The sequence below is a fragment of the Chelon labrosus genome, assembly GCF_963514085.1.
Source record: "Chelon labrosus genome assembly, chromosome: 16".
NCBI classification, from domain to species: domain Eukaryota; kingdom Metazoa; phylum Chordata; class Actinopteri; order Mugiliformes; family Mugilidae; genus Chelon; species Chelon labrosus.
The window spans coordinates 15,978,140-16,003,448 of NC_140349.1; the positions used below are offsets into that span (position 1 = coordinate 15,978,140).

At 41.8% G+C, this 25,309-nt stretch overlaps 3 protein-coding genes across 5 annotated transcripts; 2 read left to right on the forward strand and 1 right to left on the reverse strand.

The window, feature by feature from the left end:
- Positions 1 to 299: 299 nt before the first annotated feature.
- On the forward strand, positions 300 to 2,918 carry dlx6a (distal-less homeobox 6a). The gene is made up of 3 exons (XM_084562875.1): positions 300 to 1,014; positions 1,711 to 1,904; positions 2,134 to 2,918. Exons 1-3 carry the CDS (start codon positions 708 to 710, stop codon positions 2,371 to 2,373), a joined length of 741 nt encoding a protein of 246 aa, XP_084419001.1. The 5' UTR covers positions 300 to 707; the 3' UTR covers positions 2,374 to 2,918.
- Positions 2,919 to 6,397: 3,479 nt separating this feature from the next.
- Positions 6,398 to 8,449, reverse strand: dlx5a (distal-less homeobox 5a). The gene is made up of 3 exons (XM_084563644.1): positions 7,851 to 8,449; positions 7,277 to 7,461; positions 6,398 to 7,032 (listed from the first exon to the last, which is right to left on the reverse strand). The coding sequence occupies exons 1-3, from the start codon at positions 8,206 to 8,208 to the stop codon at positions 6,718 to 6,720; spliced, it is 858 nt and encodes a 285-aa protein (XP_084419770.1). The 5' UTR covers positions 8,209 to 8,449; the 3' UTR covers positions 6,398 to 6,717.
- A 1,642-nt stretch (positions 8,450 to 10,091) lies between these two features.
- Positions 10,092 to 23,520, forward strand: ago2 (argonaute RISC catalytic component 2). Of its 3 annotated transcripts, XM_084563184.1 has the most exons (20): positions 10,092 to 10,623; positions 11,708 to 11,755; positions 13,353 to 13,533; positions 13,617 to 13,737; positions 13,835 to 14,016; positions 14,618 to 14,754; positions 14,834 to 14,968; positions 15,206 to 15,293; positions 15,549 to 15,696; positions 15,789 to 15,908; positions 17,773 to 17,895; positions 18,044 to 18,177; positions 18,692 to 18,876; positions 20,006 to 20,165; positions 20,327 to 20,417; positions 20,919 to 21,113; positions 21,276 to 21,410; positions 21,799 to 21,900; positions 21,997 to 22,196; positions 22,293 to 23,520. In XM_084563184.1, the coding sequence occupies exons 1-20, from the start codon at positions 10,605 to 10,607 to the stop codon at positions 22,399 to 22,401; spliced, it is 2,613 nt and encodes an 870-aa protein (XP_084419310.1). In that variant the 5' UTR covers positions 10,092 to 10,604; the 3' UTR covers positions 22,402 to 23,520. The 3 variants fall into 3 exon arrangements, with proteins under 3 accessions (XP_084419310.1, XP_084419309.1, XP_084419311.1); XM_084563183.1 differs by lacking the exon at positions 10,092 to 10,623 and having other exon boundaries at positions 11,624 to 11,755; XM_084563185.1 differs by lacking the exons at positions 10,092 to 10,623; positions 11,708 to 11,755; positions 13,353 to 13,533; positions 13,617 to 13,737; positions 13,835 to 14,016 and adding an exon at positions 14,315 to 14,351.
- The last annotated feature ends 1,789 nt before the right edge of the window (positions 23,521 to 25,309 follow it).

Here is a 25,309-nt window from a genome sequence, read left to right on the forward strand (position 1 = left end):
ATGATTTAGTGTTCATTTCAATTTAAAACCTATTTCGAGTTAAATATACCTAAATGTGGTGTTTATGTGACGCTGCCCCATTGTTAAGTAGTTACTTTAGGAAATGAGGACTTAAAGCCAGAGAGGCACACAGACTGCTTGCTCATCAGCCTAAATCAAAGTGCACATTATGCTGCGCGTCGTGCGTAATTTGGAGGTCTGAGTAAAAAACAAAATCGACTCGGCAACTCCGAAAGAACTGGTTTTACGTGTGAAGCTTGTCTGTAGGAATTAGGCGTCTTTCCCACCACATATTATTTCCCCCATAGTTGTGGTGGGAGCTGGTAAGGTGGGTTAACTCCAGCTCAAGTCTCCGTGAAGCGCAGAGCACTGATGACGTTGGGTTGGATGACCAATCGGGAGGCGCTGCCCTTTGGAGACAAACCATTTTACTTGTAGTGTCTGCATCAAGTCTGGAAGCAAGGGCTCAATTTTAACAGAATCCACCTTAAAATCTCTCCCTTAACTTATGCCTACCTTCCGCCACGTTGAGTGAGAATATCACAGGACAAGGGGGGAAATAAAGACGCCTCCGGGAAATTCGGGTGTTAATAGGACAATATCTGCTCGCGGTGGAGAGGGGAGAGAGACAACAGCACAGCGAGAGAGAGAAAACCGATTTGGTCTTGAGAGAGAGGGGGGTGAGTGCTCTCAAGGCAGAAAATTCGATGATGACCATGACTACGATGGCTGACGGTCTGGAGGCTCAGGACTCGTCCAAGTCTGCTTTCATGGAGTTTGGACAGCAGTCGCACTCACAGCAGAGCTCCCCGTCGATGGCCAGCGGCCACTACCCGCTGCACTGTCTCCACTCCGGCTCACACGCTCACCACCAGCACGACAACACCCCGTACCCCGGGACCAACACCTACAACAGGTCGTTACCCTACCCCTACGTGAGCCATCCGCACCACAGCCCGTACCTGCCATCCTATCACAACAACACGGGAGGACAGACAAGGTTAGACGGCACAGGTAAGAGACCCCATTTTCGCCGGCCAAGTGGAAAAATGCGCCGCTTCCCGTCCATCCCCGACGCCTCCTGACAGCATTATTAGCGCATACCTCGTGTTAGCGCGGCTGGCCCACAGCGGAGATCAAACCTTTCTCCATGCCAATGTCGGTGTCGTGCCCAAGTCGGCCTCTCCAAACTCGGGGACGATCTGCCACGCGTAGGTGGGCGATTACATCGAAGAAAGTCGTGCGTAAACGGCACCGGCTAATTCCTGATCCAGCCTATTGCCTCCTGTGCCTTTTTTTGCCGTCCCGTTTAGCACTCCCCTCAGTTCCCACAAAACCTGTTTTAATGCCCGGGGTGGGATCATCTCGACCGTGCAATCCTCACCAACTACTCGTGGAAATTAGGCAGCCCGCACGCCTTGAATGTTGTAATTAGCATTTAATTGACATGTCATTACCAGCAATATCCTAAATATGACAGCGTATGAGGATTGTGGCTGCCACGGCGCGTAAAGCCGATGAGAGATGCCTGCGTGTATCAGCCTGAAATTTTCACTCATTTGTTTTTTCCCCCCTTCTTCTCGTTTTTGCGCTTCCGAATTTATCCTCAGATATTTTCACGCGCTCGACACGTTGCTCTGTTCCCTGCACAATTAATGGGCGCAGCCTGGCCGTGGTTTCGAATAATAACATTGCTTGTTTTTGTTGCAGAGCAGCAGAAAACGACAGTTATCGAAAACGGGGAGATTCGTTTTAACGGGAAGGGGAAGAAGATCCGCAAGCCTCGGACAATTTATTCCAGTTTGCAGCTTCAAGCGCTGAATCACCGTTTCCAGCAGACACAGTACCTCGCTTTACCGGAGCGCGCCGAGCTGGCTGCCTCTCTAGGACTGACACAAACACAGGTACGAGGGCAAAATATCCACTGCTCTACATTTTTTACACCACCTCCAACAAATTATTATATCAGCATTCATGTTAATTCCCCTATATTAAACATTTGATAATTATTTTCATTTTGTTTTCGTGGCATTTCTTTTATTTATTCTTTTTTTTGCAATTGTGCATGAATAAAACGAACTTCGCAGGTTCTCATTTCCTAATTGCATGCGTCCTTATCTTCCTCTCACGCAGGTAAAGATCTGGTTCCAGAATAAAAGGTCAAAGTTCAAGAAGCTGCTGAAGCAAGGCGGCAACCCGCACGAGAGCGACCCCATGCCGGGCTCCATGTCCCTATCCCCGCGCTCTCCGACCATCCCTCCAATATGGGACGTCTCGGCGTCTTCCAAAGGAGTAAACATGCCGGCCAACAGCTACATGCCCGGCTACTCTCACTGGTATTCCTCCCCGCATCAAGACTCAATGCAGAGATAGACCTGACGAGAGGAGGGGGGTCAGCGAGCTGTCTGGAAGGCCTCCGGGGTCTCCGCCATGCAGTTTCCAAACGTAGCCTACAATTTGTGTCAGCGCAGAGACTGGATGCTGGAGGAAGAGGAGGAGGAAAAATAGCCCCTCTGCTGCTCCTCTGCTGAAGGATAAAACACCGCCATGGCTCGGTGTGGTGACACAAACAAGGGAACTAACCGATTTTTTTAATAGCGTACATGGCTGTCCAGTGGGCTCGCATCTGTTATGCTTTCATTCATGTCAACACCTGAACGTCAATATACCAAATACTATCAGTGACATTTTGGCCACTTTGGGCAAAGACTGCTTACTTACATTCTCCGTGCGCTGTGGCGCCCTGAACCCTTTTTGCCCCATGGTGGACTCCTGACTGCTTTTTTCTTTTTTTTTTTCTTTTTTTTTTTTTTTGGTTGTTTCTTCAACATGCAAAATCAAGCAAATTGTCTGTCTGTAAATATAATCTGCGACTTTAGTTGTACATACACTTTTTATGTTTTGTCAGATTGAGTAAACCGTGACTCAAAACAGATGCCTGCTGTTGCATGATTTCCAACAAAAAAAAAAAAAAAGAAAAAAGAAAAGAGATATTCCTTTTAAACTAGGCCTTTTTTTATGCTTCATATTGGGCCAACATCACATTATAAAAGGCCTATTTCCCGTCACCATGGTGCATGCAAGCTTAGAAGAGACAATATGAGCATAAGTTAATGACACAGTGCGCGCTGAAAAGCCCATTTCACCAGAGTAAACATTTTAAAGAAATCCAAGCTCTCAGTGGATGATGAAGAAGTATATAGATTTATCAAACGCACTCAACACCAGAGGAAATTAACTTACCCTCCTCCGCCGCTGCCTACATTCACCTCGAAAGACATTTGCTCCAGGTCCAGCTTATCTTGTCATTTTCACCCTCAATTATTAGAAGTATTGACAAAATGTTTTCTCCCTTCTCTCCGTCCTAATGCAGGCCGTTAAATGCCAAGCTCCACGGGATCGATGTTGAACAAAGCAGCCAGCTGCAGTGGCGTTCAATATGAAGGAGATATTTGGGACAATTTGTGGGTTTTTATCCAAGTGAGGCTTTTTTTTTTCCCATTCTCATAAATGCAGGCATAATTAGGGTAATTTTTGATGTAGCCCGCTGATTACAGCGTTTTTACCGTCAAAGATAATTACCTGTAATTTTCTACCACTTTTAATACTAAAAGGCATCTTTATTTGGATTTGAGGTAGCACAGATGGAACAAAGGGGAAAATTATTCGGTTATTCATATACAAATTGCCGAGAAGAGTGAGCGCTCGGGATATTATCTGAAATTACAACGCTGAAAAGCTTCGTGCAGCTGTCAAGTCGCGGATGTCCCACTGGCGCGCATTCAGCCTATGTACCTGGGCCCCCAGGCTGGGGCCTATCTGCTCCCGGGGCCGCGTTCGGGCTGCAGGGAGCCCGAAGCTGCAGTCGAGTAAACATCAACAGAGCTCACAAATACACTGCTGTGCGCATTCAGATTCCAGACTGACGCGTTTCATCGTGTTTTGCAAATGGATGAAGGCTTTGATGAAGAAAACGAGATAGATAGATAGATAGATAGATAGATAGATAGATAGATAGATAGATAGATAGATAGATAGAGTGCAGAAGATGGGGGTGGGGATGCAGAGAGAGGGTTGTGTCACTCCTTGCTCTGTGCAGCTGATGCACCACAGCACACTTCCCAGGTATAAAAAGCTACCAGCCCTACAAGGTTTCACACAACTTCACCACATTAAATCCGCGCCTCGACAAGCCTCGTAAAGACAGCCGCAATCCAAACACTGTCCAGCACATGAAAAACAAAACAGATTTGACGAAAACAACACTATCCCCAATTCCCCTGTCCTGATTCCATCTTGGCGAAGAGACCGTCTCTCTCCTCCTCCTCCTCCTCCTCTAAGAATCGAACTGGTAACAGAAAAGATCTCCTTACCTTCCTCCGCTTCTCTAACATAGACTAACCCAAAAAGAAGCGCTGCACGCTTTTACTGCTGGTGGTTGAATAAGCAAATCCAGGTGGGAAAGTGTTTGCACACCCCGGTAAGCTCTTATATATTGCCTGCAAAATTAGCTGTTATTACTGTCACTGTTTAGTGATGGCGAGCTTGAAAAAAAAAAGCCCTCTGCAATCAAGAACCAAGCGCATCTTTGCAAATTATAGGTAATTGTCAATGTCCAGATTATGATAATGGGGGCCCTAATCCTGGAGAATAATTATTGTGGAGTGTTACAGTTGAAGCTGTCCAGTAAAGCTAACTGTCATTATTTAGACTCGATTTGCAAAACGGGGGGAAACTAGCTGAGTGGAAAATGTTCGGTTGGAAATAAACGGGGGCTCTCGATATAATGGCACCACTAGTGTGTGTATGTGTGTGTGTGTGTGTGTGTGTGTGTGTGTGTGTGTGTGTGTGTGTGTGTATGTGAAGAGAAAGAGAGAGATAGAAGGAGAGAGAGAGAGAGATGGATGGTGGCAGACATATACTAGTGGTGTGTGCATGACGGAAACACACAAACTTCTGTGCACGAGGTCGTGTGCGCGCGCCTGTGTTTTTGATCGCGTGCACGTGCAAAGTGAACATCTCAATTTCTGGTGCGACCTGCTCGTGTTTAGCCCACAACACAAATCAGGCTGAAAAACAACAGAAATCACTGCGGCGCTTTGGATTTGGATAAAGGAGCGCACTTTTTCTATATAGCGTTTGCTCCAGTTGTGTGCGTGTTTGCGCGCGCCAGTGTGTGTGCGTGCGTAAAGTGCATTCAGCAGGCTGCAATCAGGAAGAGGGTTCCGTGTCAGGTGGAGATGGTGACATGCACGGGTCAGTGTGTGGGTCAGATGCAGCATTGTTTAGTGTGTGTGTGTGTGTGTTGGACAGAGGCATGGAGAGGTTGGGTTTTGTGCAACATGTTTCAATTTGTTAAAAAAAAGAAAAAAAGAACAGATTCTTTACGCGCAAATTCAATCAGATCAATTTTCAAATGCCCATCATTGGCATGGTTTGTTTAGTGTTTTTTTCCCGCAGCGGCAGTGGTGGTATTACTGCCTGCTAATAACACGGTGAAATTGTGTAGGATCATTCTTTTTCTCTTCCTGTCCCTTTTTTTTTTTTTTTAATTTTACCCGGAAGGTGGGCTGCGGCCGGGAGTGGCAGAGCTCTGGAGCCGGTCTACCCCCACAGGAATGCGGATTGTCTCAGATCTCCGTGCCGCCCCCCTCGCCTCCTCTCTGCCATTCAAAGCGGCTAATTGTAGGGGACACAAAGCGAGAGCGACTGCAGACTGTCTGCTGCTCGGAGCAGGCATTTTCTTTACAGCCGAGCTGGAACCACCTGAGAGCCTCAATCAGGTTCTCTCATCACTAAATAAAAATATAAAAGGTGATCAGCCTAGCTTTGATCAGAGACACAACAATAATGATAATAATAATAAAAAAATTATTCAACCAATCAGGAAGAATTGAATGAATCAACACTATAATATCACCGTCATTTTGATTGTTTAATAAATGCTAGATGAAGATGAGATGAGTCTCAGCTGACTTTTGCAAACAAAAGATTAGCCTCTGCAAAATATTATTGGACTATTGTTATTATCTGCTGCAAAAAATCAACCAGCGGTTGCAGCGCAATTTAATCCAGTTCAAGAAACAGCAGCATTCAATTAAAGTAACTGTAATTATTCTGGTTGGCTCACTGTGAAATCCATATTTTCTCTAAAAATGATTTGGTTTCAAATGTTTCGTCAGTCTGGAAATTGTCCTGTAATTTCTAATCTTTTCTGTTCAAGGCGAATGTAGGATACATTGGCTTAATCTAATAGGAAACTTATTAAAATAATAATAATAAATAAATAAATAAAAAGATATTTCCAGGACAGTGGTTGACTATGGGAAAATACTGCAGATGTGAACACATTTTAATAAAAAATATAAATAAGAGAACAACCTTATATGGTGGCTGCAACGGCAAATGAAAACCATTATCTCCAAGCTGTGATTTACAACCGTGAGTGAAATGTCACCTGAGGCTCACAAACATCATTTATGTCGGTGTCGTTGTTTTCAGAGAGGGTTCAAATAAAACTGCAGTGAGGCAGGAGGTTTCAAAGTTCCATTGTCCATTTAAACGTTTAATAGTCTTTCAAAATGCAATAAATTACATGCACACATTTACACGGTTTACATCTTCTATGACTGTCAAATACATTGCATATTCCGCTGAAATTTGAACACGAGTCCCATAGAAGGAGAAAAAAAAAAATGAAATGAACAACAGGGCTTTTCAATATAACGTCCCCGCTCCAAGAGCCAACGAGTGCTGTATCGAGTTAGGGGTCTGAAGGTGGGAAGTCATGTTGCTGCCGGCTGAGGTGTACCACGACCCCGCGTTTTCCAAAAAGTTAGAAGCCGTCGTGTTGATGCTTTGTGGCTGTAGGCTGTGCGGCCTGGAAGGACCCTGTGTGTCCCAGACGGCCGGAGACTGTGGAGAGTTGCAGGCCATGGGGTCGCTGGAGCTGGGGCTGTGCTCCGGTGGAAGCTCGCCGTTTTTCATGATCTTCTTCATTTTTGATCTTCTGTTCTGGAACCAAATTTTGACCTGAAAAAATAAAAATAAAAAAATGAAAATCACCGCTGTTAATATTTCATATTTAATCTAACAAACAATAGACTTAAAAACGCTCAAAAACGTGCGTAAATACGCACAAAGCAACCCCAAAGCAGTCAGTATTTTATTAAGAAGACAATTAAAATTACAATACATTTTTCGCACCTTGAAGAGAATTTGGATTTGAATGGTTTATATAATGGTATAGTGGTATTTTTTAAATTAAGAAACCCACCTGTGTTTGCGTGAGTCCCAGCGAGGCAGCAAGCTCGGCTCTCTCCGGGAGCGCCAGGTACTGTGTGTTCTGAAACCTCCTCTGCAGGGCGGCCAGCTGGAAACTGGAGTAGATAGTCCGGGGTTTTCTCACTTTCTTCGGCTTGCCATTAACCATTCTCACCTCAGGCTCGGGTATCTCTTTTTCTGTTAAAAAAAAAAATAAAAAATCACAACAACAATAAACATGTGCACTATTTTAGTCAAACTGTATGGTTTGAAATATTTTTCCCTTCATGACATACCCTACAGTCCATAATATCTAAAATAATCCTGTTCATGAATTAAACTTGTGTCATGGCAGCAAAGTAGGTGCATTCAAATATTTTAAAATTACACCGAATTATGTGATTTTAAATAATATAAAAAACATTTGAATGTACTTCTTAGTTTCATCTTGCACAATTCTAGACTTTTAATATAAGACATGTCAGAGAAATTAAGAAAAGTCGCGATATTTGGTTGCAAATCTATTGGCACTTTGATTCCCAAACAACAAGCTATGATTTTCCAGTGAAAAACGTTAAGGCCCATACCTTGTGGACTCTGCTGGGCTTGCACTCTGCTGTAAGTCCCTGCGTACTGGTGGTAGGCGGGGGTCGTGTACGAGCTGTAATCAGTGTAGGATTTTGTCGAGTAATTTCCAGCGGATCCATTTACGCCAGGGTACTGGTACTGATAGGCATTGAGAGGCTTCCCGTATGAAGTGGAGCTGGGCGAGCAGTAGCCGTGAGTGACTCCGGCGGCGGGACTGTAGTAGCCAGAATCCGTGGCGGAGGACTCGGGTAAAGTAGGTGATTCCTGAGACGGATGGTGCATGGTGGAGAGTTGAAATGAGCTCTGGAAGTCTGCAGGTTTCACACTCGGGATCCTCCGGTCGAAAACTCCAGTCATACTTCGGGAGTCAACGCGTGGGTTGTGTTTTGTTTAATTAGCGAATAATAAAAAATAAAATCGAGGCAGTCTGATTCCAAAGTGGTGCGACAACTACACTGGCATTGTTGAAAGGCTCTCAGGCCGTCGGGCTCTGGTGAAGACTGCAGCCAGCCCCGCAGCAAAGACTTGGTTAAATCCTAAATCGCGCTCTTACGCACTGCAGGGAGGATCTGGTTCCATTGGCCAAGGCGCACACAGACACAGCTACACCCAATTCACTCCGCCAGCTTTCTTATAAGGGGGGAAACCACCCGGGCTATGGGGCTGCATTGTTGTGTTTTTATACTATCAATCAATGGGAGCTATTACGGTGTCGCCAATTCATCAAAAGGAAAGATTAGAGAAACAAAACCTCATTACCAAAAAGGCCCCTACTGCAGGACCGATTATTACGCTTTATTTATGCATTTTATTAAAACAGGCTCAAGGTTATACCTTACTATTAATTTATTACGGCGCAAATGAGAGCGTGAAGTGAAATGTTTCAATTATCTCACATTTAAAATAAATATGACATTAAACAAAACAACTTCGATTGACTCGTTGGTTACCATTTTCCATTTAAACAGGCAAAGTTCGATTGAGCACATCCGAAAGATTAATAAATGATTCATTACACCCGATATATTAAAAGAATATCCAACATATTTGTGCTATTTAGTATTAACCTTGTGTTGTCCCCTCTTAAAGCCTGCTGCTGAGCATACAAAAAAATCAACGCTCGCTAAATACATTCAGTGGTGAGCAGCGCCGACCAGTGTGCAAAGTGAGGTACTGCAGGCATAACTTCACATACACACTATTTTTTTTATTTTTAAGAATAATAAACAGCTGGTTAATTTTATATCGGCTGAAAAATGCCAACACAACAAAACAACAACAACAAAAAAAAACATGCTAAACAAAAAAAATAGAAATGCTCTAAAATGAGTTTAGAGCAACAGATGTGAGGGTACTAGGGGAACTACCACTACTGGATAAACTGTGTGTATCATTATGTTGTGTCATATACTGTATATATAGCCCATATTGCCAGTATCAACACTTGATACATTATCATAACCACAGTGCACTTGCAACAAGTCTGACTTTCACTGTCTAATATACATCTACAACTAGTCTTCTACTGCTGGCAGATATTAGGTAAGAGATAGATAATATTAAATATAAAGCGCTATTAAATACAGAATAATATAGAAAGTTTATTTGTGGACAAAACTCTAGACGAGCAAACTATTTAAAAAAAATTAAGGTTCAACAAAATGTGACATGGAAAATGTAATTTTAACTTTTTTTTCATCTTTATAATGTAAATGTATTAATTCTTGTATTTGTGGAAGTGGATAAAGATATATCAGGCGTAAATTGTCAGCCTTCCTTAAATGCTCCTATGTCTTCCTGACGTTAGGAGCTGAACCGTGTGATCTACTAACTAGCCACTTAGCTTACCTGATTTCGTATCCCGGAAGTACTTCCCCTCATGAACGTCTTCCTTCCTTCTCGCCTGTTGACTCGTTTTTACTTGTTCCGCCTGTAGTCCACCTTTCTTAACGCCGTCCAGTATCACCAGACACTTAGTATATCGCCAGTGTGTATTTTCATTCAAGAAAATTACCTTTGTTGGGGTTATTCGATTTGAATTTGGGGAGAGAATCTGAGAGCGCGCAGCGTGCGTCTGACGTCACCTGAGAATTAGATAGTTCCCTCCAATTCACGTCCATTTAAACACAAACGTTGTCCCTTAATGCGAAATAATAGTTTTACAGGCGGCTGCAAAAGTTTTAAATCAGAGGACTAATTCGAAACTCAGGCTTGAGAACGTGTCATGAAATTCAGTTGATCTAAATAGTAAATAAATAGCAAAGTAAACTGTGTACACTAGCATACGTGTTGTATTTTTTCCTTTTACAAAAATTTCAAGGTATATTGTCATTGTCACGAATCTCAGTTGTTTAACAGCTCACACCATTGCTTTAGTGAGACAAATTCACCATTTGAGAAGAGGAAAAACGTGAATACAAGTGAGTTAATATAAAAGTTTGAGCTGCCTGAAGGAACGTGACCAAAGGCGGAAGTGAATGGGAGGGAAACATCTTGGCGCATGCGTCTTTTCGGTGCTATCTTTTCTCTAGTCTCCCGTTTTGTGTGTTGGGGGGATGGGGCCGTGCCGAGGATGAGAGACTCCAAATATTTACCACTCGGCTAACTAAATATCTTTATTTCGGAACTGGTTTTCTTCACTTTGCTCTTGGACATAGACATACTTTTCGATCACGCATGAGTTTAGGTGGAATTTTGCAAAAATAAAGTGGAGTATCTGTACGTCCACGACACACGCTTAAAAAGTCGACAAAATGTATTCCTCTGCTGGAGGTAAGTGGTGCAGCTAACGTTAGCATCGGCTAGGTGATGCGGCTAGCTAAAATGAACACGCTAACTTAGTTGTTGTATTCCCTGCTACATTCAATCGAGCTGCCACTGAAACACGTACATTGTGTCCGTTTCCTTTAGCTAGTTATGATAAAACTCAACAAATCCTTTGACCAACAACATGTCGTCCCAGTCTTAAGTGGAGGCATTAGTAACAGGCAAGCTTAGCTAGCGTGCAACAACAACAAGCTGCTGTTAGCCAAGTTAGCTTCAGCGGCACCTCGTTTTCCGAACTAGTTTTTGTTAACTCCCCAGTGTTATCTTACAAAGTAGACTCGACTGGCATATATTTTAACACATCACGTTAATATGAACACACAGCTTGTTTCTAGTGCTTTGTAGTTTAAACACTAGAACATATTTAGCGGCCGACCATGCAACCTAATTTTATCACCAGCGTTAGCTATGATTAGCTTAACAGTATTCAAGAGATATTTCACGTATGTCGCTCTTCTCCCTTTCTATGTTTAAATAAACATTTCCTGACGCAATCAAATTGAGTATCGATGTAACACCGGGTTTATTACATTGAAGAATAAAGGATAACTGTGCCCATAGAGCTTGGTTGAGGCTGGGTACAGTAACAGTAGCTTGGTTAAGTTGTTCGTCTTGTTAGGTGTTCATATGAGGGCTACCCTTTTGTCATTAAACTACATCAGTGTTGTGTTTCTCTTACGGACGGATGCTCTTTGTAGAACTTTAAATATGTCTATGGTGTGTAGTGTGCTACTTCCAGGAGAATGGGTGGCTTCTGCAGACAGATTGCCACCTTGCTTGATACATTCTGTGTGCATATTGATAAAGGTCCCTTCGTTGTGGAAGAGATAAGAGGGAAAGACCCAAAGAAATGCACTATGTTTTTGCAATTTAAATACACAATTAAAAACTAGTAGCTCTGTACTTCCCCTCATCCTGCCATTTACTACATAAATAAGTTGTTTTTATACTTCTGTCCCATGTACATTTACACCATTCATCAAAATGGATTATTTAGCATTCATAACTTGTCTTTTTTTGTCCTCTGTAGCTACCGAGATGCCTGAGGGACCTCGCTCCTCTGGGTCTGTAAGCTCTGGTAAGCTTTTCCCATATTTGGCCTTTAAAGCCTTAAACTCATTCCAGCGGTGTGCCAGTGTATATGGCAACTTTATGCTTTCTATATCCTTTCTAGCACATCACACAGACCACATTATGTTCTCATCTGACGCACAAGTTAATCTTCTGTCTCAATAATACAATTGCTGGAAAACTGGGCACAGTTAATGTGGTGGTAAAAGTTAAATTATAAAGTAGACAATATCACTCTAAGTAGTTTTCAAGCTCTGGATTGCTGCTTACGTTTACACACTAAAGAGCAACTATTAAAAGCCATTGTATATTATTAGTGTTTAAGGGTGTTCTTCTGTTTGTATGAGCAGAACTGGAGCACAGAGATAAGGCACTGTGTGCCCTGATAGTCTGACAGATATATCTGAAGTTGCGGATATGGAGCTTGTTGAAAGTATTTCCCCACAACAACACAAGGATCACAGACTCGTCAAACTGCTTATTGGGATATGAGAAGACTGACCTGGTTCTGATTTGAAGCTTGGAAAGCGAGAATACTCTTGACAGCATCAGACGGTTAGCATTGTTGATGCGAGTCAGTCAACATGTAAAGTAGCAATTTTTTTATATTGTCAGTTCCCAGTTTCCTTGGATCACTGCTCTAAGACTAATCTAATGTAACAGTCCTGCTATAAATCTTAGCTTCATGATGGCCAATTCAGAAAGGTGTTGATTTGATTGTGTTTTCAGGCTGCTGCTCGTGGTGTAATGTTGCCTTGTGTTGTACTGATAGGTGTTTCTATTATTTTGACCACCCAGTTTAAGTCAGTAAGGCCATGTTACATAACAGAGACACATTTCTGTGTAATTCAGACAGCACCATAATTTCTCTTAAGTTCTTTCAGCATAACATGGATATTATAAAAATCATAACGAAGGATTGTTACAGCACTGTTGTATTAAACTGCATCAGAGCTGCGCCTAATGAACTGGCAGCTGAGTATGATCAAATCCTCGAGTGAGTGAAACAATTGGAACGGCAATCAATCAAAACCATGCAGCATGGTTGGAGTGATGACTCACTCCTTAGTATTCCAGAAACTTGTTTACCAGGTGAAGGGACATCTTATCAGCATGTCACAGGAAGAGGAAAAAAACATACGGCTGCCCCACATTTATGCTAGTTAGGGCTGCTAGTCTGGTCAGCAAGTCATTATTTAGCTTCGTTGCATATCGTGTTACTGATTTGTGATCATCATCACTTGACAGAAAAAAACTCATATTGTTATTACTCTGACCCAAATGTAATAACTTAGTATCTGGCATATTTGAACACACTATAGTGCATTAACTCTGACAGGTTTTGTTAGAGGATATAATAGTTGCTTCATGTTGCCATTCTTTCTGTAATTTGGTCTTAAAATATAAAACAGAAACTTCCTCATAGCTCTCAACACATGATTGAAACCTGCTACCACACACGATGACGAGTAGAGTGATATCAGTCAACAACAGATGTGTTTTCTATTTTTTTGAATGTTGCTTTAAAGATCATCCTAATGTCTTTATAATGTGATGCTTACTGTACATTTTGTTGCCTCCTTCTTTCGACCTTCTTGGTTTAGATCCCCCATCTTCCCCGGTGCCAGAATATGTGTTCAAGCCACCATCACGGCCTGACTTTGGCACAATGGGCAGGACAATCAAGCTCCAGGCCAACTTCTTTGAAATGGAAATCCCCAAATTGGAGGTCTACCATTATGACATTGATATCAAGCCTGAGAAATGCCCCAGGAGGGTCAATCGGTATGTTGGGTATTTCACCATCAGATCAGTGTGCAAAATCTTATAAGCAATGTTGTAATTTATTCATTTCGTTTTGTTCTCAGTGAAATTGTGGAGCACATGGTCCAGCACTTTAAAACACAGATCTTCGGTGATCGGAAACCGGTGTATGACGGAAGGAAGAACCTCTACACTGCCATGCCCTTGCCCATAGGCAGAGACAAAGTATGTTTTTTTTAAAGGACAACCAGTACTACTACAATAACATTAACACTTTTTAAATATCTCAACATTAATTTTTTTTTGCCTATGTACTACACAGGTTGAGCTCGAGGTGACAATTCCTGGTGAAGGCAAAGACCGCAGCTTCAAAGTATCCATCAAGTGGGTGTCCTGCGTTAGCCTGCAAGCTCTGCATGAGGCACTATCAGGACGGCTACCCAGCGTCCCCTTTGAGACTATTCAAGCCTTGGATGTGGTCATGCGACATTTGCCTTCTATGAGGTACGCCTTTGATTGTTATCTTTCTTGTCTTAAAATGATGTAGGACAATAATCCTTTTATAAGTCACAGCCAGCTTTCTGCTCATGTTGTCAGATGACCAGAGGAGAAGTTTGCTTTTTTCAGTTATGTTTTTTTTTTTGTTGTTGCTTCAAAATACTGCAAGGTGCAGATCTGCAAAGTGAAAAGTAATACAAGTCTAATCTGGTCACACTGTACAAGTGGTTAACCTTTTTTTTTTTTTTTTTAGATACACAGAGACGGTCTTTATCACCCAATGAGAAGGAATGAACAGTGTAGGAGAGAGTTGAATGACCTTTTCACTTGGTGCTATTTGGGTCAGCATTGTGTTACAGTAAACTTGTAGATGCTTTTAACTTGGGGAAAAAATTTCCCTTTTCCCAAGATAATATTGATATAGCTAAGTTACGCGCTCATTAGCAGGAACTTTTGATAGCAGTTAAAATGGACGTGTTATTATCACATTTAAATCACATCACATATCCCTCTGGTTCTCTATTATTTGTCGTTGTTTTGATCTGTTTTCTGAATGCTTTCTGTTTAATGTTAATCAAGTTTCTCCACGGACTGTTTCTCATTACAGGTATACTCCAGTGGGACGCTCTTTCTTCACTCCTTCAGAGGGATGCTCAAACCCCCTTGGTGGTGGCAGGGAGGTGTGGTTTGGTTTCCACCAGTCTGTCAGGCCTTCCCTCTGGAAAATGATGCTCAACATAGATGGTGGGCTTCATGTTGCTTTGGTAAAAGTCGTATAAAATAAAGTTGTTTCGGTTAATCTAATCTGTCTTTTGCTTTGCAGTTTCGGCCACTGCGTTCTACAAAGCCCAGCCTGTGATCGAGTTCATGTGTGAGGTCTTGGATTTCAAAAGCATTGAAGAACAACAGAAGCCTTTAACTGACTCTCAACGAGTGAAATTTACAAAAGAAATCAAAGGCAAGTAAAGCTTAGCAGCCGTGTATCTTTCCTTATCCTAGAAGATAAGAATCTTAACTTCTCTGGGTTTATATCAGAATAACTTGCATATAAAAGGCTCATTTTTATATTCAGTAAAATCCGTTTTGTGTCTGTCTGTGTCATTTTGATATAAGTTTCTATTTGCCACATAGCCTTTAAGAATTGTCCTTTATTATTTGGATAATTATGTTATCCTGTATTTGTTTCTTCACTTAGGCCTGAAGGTGGAGATCACTCATTGTGGGCAGATGAAAAGGAAATACAGAGTGTGTAATGTGACCAGAAGACCAGCAAGCCACCAAACGTAAGAATACTTTTTCTCTATTCGACAGTTTTTAATTGCCGAATATCACAAATGTTTCTTAAAGTCTTCAAACCCAGAAGAATCTGCAGTTTTATTCAGTGTCTGTAATTGCTCAAATTTGCATGGAAACTAATCCCTACAGCAACATTACAACATTATTAGTATGATTGTTTTCACCCAGAGCAGCAAGAAATGCGTAAAATGAATTGCTTACTTGGGTAAGAAGAGACTGAATCATTATCGTTTCCCCCTTAGGTTCCCCCTGCAGCAGGAGAATGGCCAAACTATTGAATGCACAGTAGCACAGTACTTCAAAGACAAGTACAAGCTCATCCTGCGATACCCGCACCTCCCGTGTTTACAGGTGGGACAGGAGCAGAAGCACACCTACCTACCTCTAGAGGTGAGAATCACAAACTGATCGCCTTTTCACTGTTTACTTTAAGAAGACTCAGTCCCTGCTGACATTGATCGTTTTATGTTTGGCTGCTCTAGGTGTGTAACATTGTGGCTGGACAGCGCTGCATCAAAAAGTTGACAGACAATCAGACCTCCACCATGATCCGTGCCACAGCCCGATCAGCACCAGACCGTCAGGATGAAATTAGTAAACTGGTAAGTTATTGGGAGAAAAATGTTTATTTTATGCACCCATGTCTGAAAACCAGTTTTCAAATCCTTCCTTGTGTTTAGCGCCATTTCTGCAACAGTGTGAGACATAAATCGCAAAGTGTTTATATAGTGCCAGCTGCTACAGGGCAGGAATCATTCAGTAATGTTTGCCTGATGGTCTGAGGCCAGTAGCAAACAATTTCAAGATGGTAAACTAAAGAGCACAGCAGCTGCTCCTGCTCACACATATTCTTGCCAACCAGTTCTTGCAAGTACTCGAGATTTAAGAATAAATAAATTGCAAAAGAATCTCTGAATCAGCGGCTGTGTGATCTGTTTCTTAGCTATCTCTGAAAAACAGGCGTTACTTTACTGTCCCTTTTTTGGGTTGATCCAAAAGTGTTTGCTGATTGCTTCATGGTGAGGTTCGCCTTAGGCTGGTACCCTTTTGTCCTGCAGTAACACCAATGTAGATACAGACCAACACTTCCACAGCAATATGATAGAAAACGCTGCATTTATTGATAAAAAAAAAAATATATATATATATATAGAGAGAGAGAGAGAGAGAATCATTATGAGAAACTACACAATATTGCCAAAAGTATTCACTCACCCATCCAAATAATTGAATTCAGGTGTTCGAATCACTTCCATGGCCACAGATGTATAAAAATCAAGCACCTAGGCATGCAGACTGCTTCTACAAACATTTGTGAAAGAATGGGTCACTCTCAGGAGCTCAGTGAATTCCAGCGTGGTACTGTGATAGGATGCCACCTGTGAAACAAGTCCAGTCATGAAATTTCCTAAATATTCCACAGTCAGCTGTCAGTGGCATTATAACAAAGTGGTAGCGATTGGGATCAACAGCAACTCATCTACGAAGTGGCAGACCACGTAAAATGAAAGAGCGGGGTCAGCGGATGCTGAGGTGCATAGAGTGCAGAGGTCGACAACTTTCTGCAGAGTCAGTCCTTACTGACCTCCAAACTTCATGTGGCGTTCAGATTAGCTCAAGCACAGTGTGTAGAAAGATTCATCGAATGGGTTTCCATGGCTGAGCAGCTGCATCCAAGCCATACATCACCAAGTTCAATGCAAAGCGTTGGATGCAGTGGTGTAAAGCACGCCGCCAGTAGACTTTAGAGCAGTGGAGACGCGTTCTCTGGAGTGACGAATCACACTTCTCCATCTGGCAATCTGGGTTTGGTTCCCAGGAGAACAGTACTTGTCTGTACTGTGCCAAGTGTGAAGTTTGGTGGAGGGGGGATTATGGTGTGGGGTTGTTTTTCAGGAGCTGGGCTTGTCCCCTTAGTTCCAGTGAAAGGAACTCTGGATGTTTCAGCATACCAAGAGATTTTGGACAACTCCATACTCCCAACTTTGTGAGAACAGTTTGGGAATGGCCCCTTCCTGTTCCAACATGCACAAAGCAAGGTCCATAAAGACAGGAATGAGTGAGTTTGGTGTGGAAGAACTTGACTGGCCTGCACAGAGTCCTGACCTCAACCCGATAGGACACGTTTGGGATGAATTAGAGCAAAGACTGTGAGCCAGGCCTTCTCGTCCAACATCAGTGTCTGACCTCACAAATGCACTTCTGGAAGAATGGTCAAAAATTCGCATAAACACTCTCCTAAACCTTGTGGAAAGCCTTCCCAGAAAAGTTGAAGCTGTTATAGCTGCCAAGGGTGGGCCGACGTCATATTAAACCCTATGGATTAAGAATGGGATGTCACCTAAGTTCATAAGTGTGCAAAGGCAGTTGAGTGAATACTTTTGGAAATATGGTGAAGTCTACATAAAAATACATATAACTGTTACACAATTACATTTAATCTGTTTGTGTTTGTTTTTGTCCCAGATGAGAAGTGCCAACTTCAACACCGACCCTTACGTTCGTGAGTTCGGAGTGATTGTAAGGGATGAGATGACAGAAGTGAATGGCCGCGTCCTGCAAGCACCTTCAATACTGTATGGAGGAAGGGTACGTTGATGGCTAGTTTGTGTTTGTTCACGGTTGCCTGGAATTAATGTAATTTTTCAGCCCAATCTTTGATTTAGTTCTGTTGTAATAATTTCACAGTGTGTAAAATGAATAGCTTAAATAAAGTTGTTGTCATTACAATTTGCAGAACAAAGCAATAGCCACACCAATCCAGGGGGTGTGGGACATGAGGAATAAACAGTTCCACACTGGTATTGAGATTAAAGTGTGGGCCATCGCCTGCTTTGCGCCACAGAGACAGTGCACTGAACTCCTGCTCAAGTAAGTGACATGCCCCGAATACATCTGCTACAGCATTGTGTACATTTATTAAAAATCGTTGTGTGTGTGGCGTTATCTGGTTTCATGGCAAGACAATCTACAGTTGGACTTTGTATGTCCAGTACATTTCTTAATCAATGTATGTGTTAGCTAGAGTGTCAAAAGTACAGCAACATCATGAAGGTGTTCCACAAAGCTCTGTGTTGGGACTGTGTGCAGCTGTGGCATGTGTTTCTTACCATGTTCACGTTATATGCCAAGTATAGTATATGTACGACTCTCAGCCCCCGCTTTATCAAAGGCAGAAACAGTAAGTGTAATGTTTCTTATAGTTAACAAATAATAAGAGAAGCATTTAGGTCATAGAAATCTTTGTAGTACATTAACAATATCAGGCGCTTTAGGTATCTGCTTTAAGCGTTTGAGTCCATGACCTGCTCTTAATTACTTCAGATTTTTTTCAGGATAAACAGCTTCAGTGACCTTTTAAATAAACAAGATCTTCATCTCTCAGAGCTTTCACAGATCAGCTGAGGAAGATCTCTCGAGATGCAGGGATGCCCATCCAGGGTCAGCCATGCTTCTGTAAGTACGCCCAGGGAGCTGACAGTGTGGAGCCCATGTTCAGGCACCTCAAGTACACCTACCAGGGCCTCCAGCTGGTGGTGGTCATCCTGCCGGGGAAGACGCCGGTGTACGGTGAGGGATCCATTTGTTTATTTTTGTTGTTTAGTTGTGATCTGTTTTGTTGCTTCACGAGTAACAGGCATTCATATTTTAAGCTCAAGCCTGACAAAGTAGAAGCTCCCAGCTAATCTCTTTCAAACTGTGAACACCCTGATTCAAAAGATTTCTTTCACTTTGAGGTGGTAGTGTTTGTTTCGGCAGAGATTGAGATTGACATTTATCACCAGCATTCATCTGTTGGTGGAGATGACATCGACTTTCTCTCTGCGAAATCAGAAACAAATTTGTGCTTTGACAAAGCATAGCTTACAACAAACACATCTCCAAATCAGTGATGGTTTGTATGATTAAAAAGTTAGACTTCTGGCAGTTGTTCGGGTGCCAAGAGTCAAGAGTTTGGGAGTGTGTATTCTTGTTTTCACACCGTCAGGGGACAAGGATTTTTTTTAAGTGAGGTATTCCTCAAGAGTTGCGTAACTTCAAATTTATCATCCACACAAATGGGTCGGTTCAAGAAAATGTTACTTTATTTTGGTTTTCAAATTCTTCTTAAAGTAGAAAATTTCTCTATGCTTTCCTAAAATCTGGGTTCAAGGTGGGTGTCTCTGAGAATCTGTTTTCAGTTTAGCTGCTACTGTTTCTGATTCAGTAGGCGACTGACACAGGTGTGAGGTGGTAAATTTAATGGAGGAAAAAAAACAAAACACATCCAACAAAAATATTTGTCTCTTTGATTGTTATGCCTTTGAACATGCCTGAATTTGATCTTACCTCTACAGCCACATTCTGCTGTATCTGAACATGCCCGCTGAACTAGTTTTACTGCTTCCATTTCTGCTTTAGGAATTATCTTAAGAAAAATGCAGACCTAAAGAAACTATGTTCTCATTGGGTCTCATTAACTTAACCCAAACTAACCCGAAATAATTCACACATAACCAAATAGAAGGATTTACTTCTATATAGAAATGCACTTTCACGTTGCTATGGGTGAACCTAATCATTCTCCCAAAGTGACTGAAATTAGCCAGCGTACCTTTGTAACACTGGGTTGCGCCACATCAGGAACACCCAGTAGACGTCAGATATTAAAGCTGCCGTTGATTTAATGGAAATTTTCTCGTCTTGATGTGTTTTATAGCTGAGGTGAAACGTGTTGGGGACACGGTACTTGGCATGGCCACACAGTGTGTGCAGGTGAAGAATGTTCAAAAGACAACACCTCAGACTCTCTCCAACCTCTGCCTGAAGATTAATGTCAAGCTGGGCGGCGTCAACAACATCCTCCTCCCACAGGGCAGGTAATACTGCCACAGTCATAACTATGAAACTATACAGTTTCGGTCAAGCATGTTAAGGATTTATCATTTTTAAAAACATGCATTTATGTTTTCGCAACACTGCCAGGCGGCTTCTTTGTGTTGAATTTTGTGTACGTGTGCCCTACACATTCTTGTTCCAGGCCATTGGTGTTCCAGCAGCCGGTGATCTTCCTTGGTGCCGATGTGACTCATCCACCTGCAGGAGATGGAAAGAAGCCTTCCATCGCTGCTGTAAGTGACATCTCTGAAGGGATTTAATGCACATGTAAAAAAATTCCATTGACACTAGAGTTACTGATAGGGCTACTACTACTACTAAACTACTGATTTCCTGAATTGAGTTGATTTTGATTCACAAGGTCCCGATTTAATTCAGTATCGGTTTGTTTAGAAACAGTTTTGCACAGTTATAAAAGTCATCATTGTGATTGGTTGCAGTGTGGTATTTCCACAGTATTTTACCTATAGCACAAGACTAGTCCTATGAAACCAGTCCTGCAAGACCACATTGAGATTTCTTTAGAGAAGATGCAGGAAATGGCATAACACATCCGAGGATATTATGAGTAGATAACGGATCTTTTGAATGAAGATTGATTTGAATGAAGAATTGATTTTTTTTTAAACCCAGCCCTAGTGATCAAAGAGTTTACAAACCTTAAATTTTCAACATTGTATATTTGTTATACTGAGTAATTCCTCCACTTTGGTGAAATTGGCTGTTTCTTTTAGGTGGTGGGTAGTATGGATGCCCATCCCAGTCGATACTGTGCCACAGTACGGGTGCAGCAACACCGTCAGGAGATCATCCAGGACCTGGCCACCATGGTGAGGGAGCTTCTTATCCAGTTCTACAAGTCGACTCGCTTCAAGCCGACAAGAATCATCTACTATCGAGATGGAATCTCTGAGGGCCAATTCAACCAGGTGATATGTATATCAGAATTGATTCAAATTAAACCGGAAAATATCGGAGACTTGGGAGAGCTTACTGTTAACGTAAAATTAAATCTGGGTTTATTCTTCTTATTAGTTGCATGTTGTTTCACCAAATAATCTTTAGGGCCCCTTTTGACTTTTTACATGCAGGTCCTTCAGCACGAGCTGCTGGCGATCCGTGAGGCTTGCATCAAGCTAGAGAAGGACTACCAGCCTGGTATCACCTTTGTGGTCGTACAGAAGAGACACCACACCAGACTCTTCTGCACGGACAGAAACGAGAGGGTCAGTATAGTGTTATTGTTAGTAAGGGGAATTTCATTCTGTAGCTAATTTAACAAGACAGAGCGTGTGTTTAAGAACAAAATTATCTTAAAGTCCGTTTTTTTATTGACTGGAGAATCAAACATCTGTTAAAAAAAAAAAGAACATGTTTAGCACGTAAGCTGTGGTCACGTTCAGATGGAGACAAGTAATCAGCTGTAGGGGTTAGAGAAGTAGTTTACAGCTATTTACACCTATGCTTGACAGTTACCATATCTTGAAATAGACTTTTTAATTAAAATAATGCAATTTTATCTTAACCTTTAACCTTGTGTTAATCATTTGTTACCTGAACATGAAATTAAGCAGTCATAGCTCACGGAAAAATTTTTGTGTGTAATTTTTTTAGGTCGGTAAGAGTGGCAACATTCCTGCAGGCACCACAGTGGACACCAAAATTACCCACCCATCAGAGTTTGACTTCTACCTTTGCAGTCATGCTGGCATTCAGGTAAAGACTGAGTTAGGATTGACCTGTTGTGATTGACCTACTGAGTAAAGGTTCCCGTGGACCTGTATTTTAAAAACAAATGCTGACTCCTTGCAGGGAACCAGCAGGCCGTCTCACTACCACGTGCTCTGGGACGACAACCACTTCTCATCAGATGAACTGCAAGTCCTTACCTACCAGCTTTGTCACACGTATGTACGCTGCACCCGGTCAGTTTCCATCCCAGCACCAGCCTACTATGCCCATTTGGTGGCTTTCCGGGCTCGTTATCACTTGGTAGACAAAGAGCACGACAGGTGAGGACTAGGACACTTCACATTCATATCAAAATTGTTTGTGACGACGTCAGATTGTGTTTACACCTGTTTTTTTTTTTTCCTTTTCCTTTCCAGTGCCGAGGGCAGTCACACGTCAGGTCAAAGCAACGGGCGCGACCAGCAGGCCTTGGCCAAGGCTGTTCAGATCCACCAAGACACCCTGCGCACCATGTACTTTGCCTGAGAGCACACAACCCCAGGTCGGCATGGGTGAGACCCATTGATGGAACACACTACCCCTCGCTGTCTCACTGTCAGCTGTAGATAGCATCACAGTGGTTTCACATTGTGATCTCCCAACCCAAACCTGTCAGTTACTCATATGTCTACAATTGTACTTCAGCCCCTAAACCTACCAAAACAAAGCCAGCGATTAGACTGTAAGATGCAAAAGAATCTCTCTTTCACGAGGACTGAGCTGGAAGAGGATTAATTTACATGTTGTTCATTAGTGTGTATCTGTACTTGTTGTAGCGAATTAAGTTGCAAAGTATGAAAGGAATTCGTAAAGTTTTTACACTGATAGAAGAAAAACTATCATTTCTTAACTAGTGGGCAGAAACATTACACAGTGCGATGGTTTATAATTTAGAAAATGCCCCTCCTCCTCCTCCTGTTTTTGTTTGTTAGGGTCTTGGTGCTTGAAGGGAGAAGGAAAAATCAAAAGATGAGGGGGTCCATTCACTGTTTATTTGCCCAATGATTTAGTCCTCTGACAAACATTATTTATCAGCCAATCGAAGCAAAGTGCACTGACCAGAATGGGTACTTCAATCAGGACAAAAGTACTTAATATATTGAGGGGGTGTGTGTGATTTGTTTTGTTTTTTTTCCACATAGGGCACTATGTGATGAAAAGTGCCATTTGAGACCATCTTTCTGTTGTCACTTCTGCTATGAACTATGAATTAGTCGGCCCACATGAGCTGGGTTTTCAGTATTTCTCCTTGATTGACACCGAGGACTATTCTCCGCCAAATCTGGTGACAACTAAAGGATTCCTTTGCATCAGATTTGAACCAACACTTATTGTTTATTCTAGATGCAAGCTTTTAGTTTTTAGTTAGAGATTGAAACAACAGCAATTTTAATCCTTCTCCGCCCCACTCATTAGTCTGATTTAATACATTTGCACCAATAATTCCCACATAGAGAAATAGTGTACCGGGACTGGTTCCCATCATGGACACCTTTCTGATGTATTCTGAGCCGTGTTGATGGAAGACACATGATGTAGAAATCAACATATAGGGGAACACGATGAAATGTTTTTGCTTTGGTTTTTATAGTTTTTTTTTTTTTGTTTTTTTTTTTAATTCAGTTATTTTTGCAATAAATATGCATGTAGCTGACTCATGTTTTAGACATTTAGGCATTTGTGATAATTGTTTCTTTCTTCCTTTATACACACCAACTTCTTGTATTTTTTTAATGTGTAAATAGCAGCAGGATAGTGTTTTCTGCAGTGTTGTTGTCGGAGCAGGATATCTGTGTGGCTTTTCCATATCCAGGCGTTCGGTACAGCGGAGTGAAAGCTGCAACATTTTAGATTTTAACCGCTCGAAATTCCCTAAAAGAACCTCTTTAACGTAGTGTTTGCTCCGAGAATCGGGGGCGGTCGTCGCACAAAAGCTTGGGTTTTATGCAAATGACTTTTTGTGAGTCTTTATACTATATAGTGACGTTGGTAATAAGGTATATTTTGAATAAGCTTTCTGTGGAGGCTGCTGAAAAAATTACAGATTTTTTTTTTTTTTTTTTTTTTTTTTAAAAAGAACTGGCCCACATGTAGTCTAAATTCACACTGTCTATTTGTATACAGATTTTAAAATGCAAATATTCTCTTGCCTTCTAAGACTGTTAGTCTTGATAATAACATTATTACATAAAAACATCCCACCTGAGTTTTACTACCAAGTTAAAGCTGGCGAATGTTCACATAGTCTTGATTGGAGGCGAGTAGTCTATTCTCTAACTATGCATCGTTTTTAACTGAGAGATTTAGCAGTGGGGAGTCTCACATGAATTTGGGTCATTTATAGAGGTAGATAATCAGGGCTTTTTATGTTGTTTTTTAGCATATTGCATTTAGTAGCGTTTCCTAGTGCTTATCAGCGTCTTCATGCCTTTCTAATGGGGTGAAGTATTTATGTGGTCATTTGTAACATTGTAGATTTTATAGCCTAAAACCTATTGGGTGTATCCTTTTTAACACACGATCTTTTCCTAGCCAAACAAGATTACAAACTTTTACACGATTAATACTCAAAAGATATGGAAGCACAAAAGGACATCTTGATTCTAGGTGCTAGAAGTTTTCACTGTAAACGACGTTAAATCCTCACTGGACTGGTTTTTTTAGTCGTACGCTAAAAAGATGCTTCATCGCCTCGAGGATCTTTTCTCTCCCTTCGATGACCTCTCGGCGATTCCCTTTTTACCCGTAAAGCAACTAGAAATCCGACTGACTGTGTTTGTGGGGCATTCTGAAAATCATGTACTTGATATTTACTGTTATGATGTCAATATTGTTCTTATGGGTGCTGGTCTCACAACGTGTAAATTTGGATGCACTTTTGATAGCAGAACATTGGTATGACTTCTCTAGATGTGTGTTCCTCAATTGAAGCGGGAGGCTCGGCCATATTGCGTGACACTGGTGTAATTGTGCGGAAATGGCCGTGTGTTCTACCTCCTGTTACCTGTTCAAGTGTTATGGTAACACCACACTGCTGGCCATTTCTGTATAATTACCCCCCTGCTATCTAATCTAATTGGCATTGTCTGAGTCTTGCATTGACAGTAGGAGTTTCAAACGCTTGGTGTGCATGGCGGTGAACGCGCTTTCTCAGTTTATGTAGTTGTGTGTAGGTTTTTTTTTTTTCCTCATAGTTTTACTCAAGGTAATAAGAGAGAACGCGTGTTTTTGTTTTAAGAGTGTTGAGCTGTACGACCAAATTCTCGACCCGTTTGTACACAGCTTTCCCCGCTTTCTTTCCTTTTATTCTATGCACCACTAATATGACCGACTGTGTTGTCCACCTGAGCAGTTTAACAACAAATGCAGTGCCCCCATCTGCTCTGATCATATA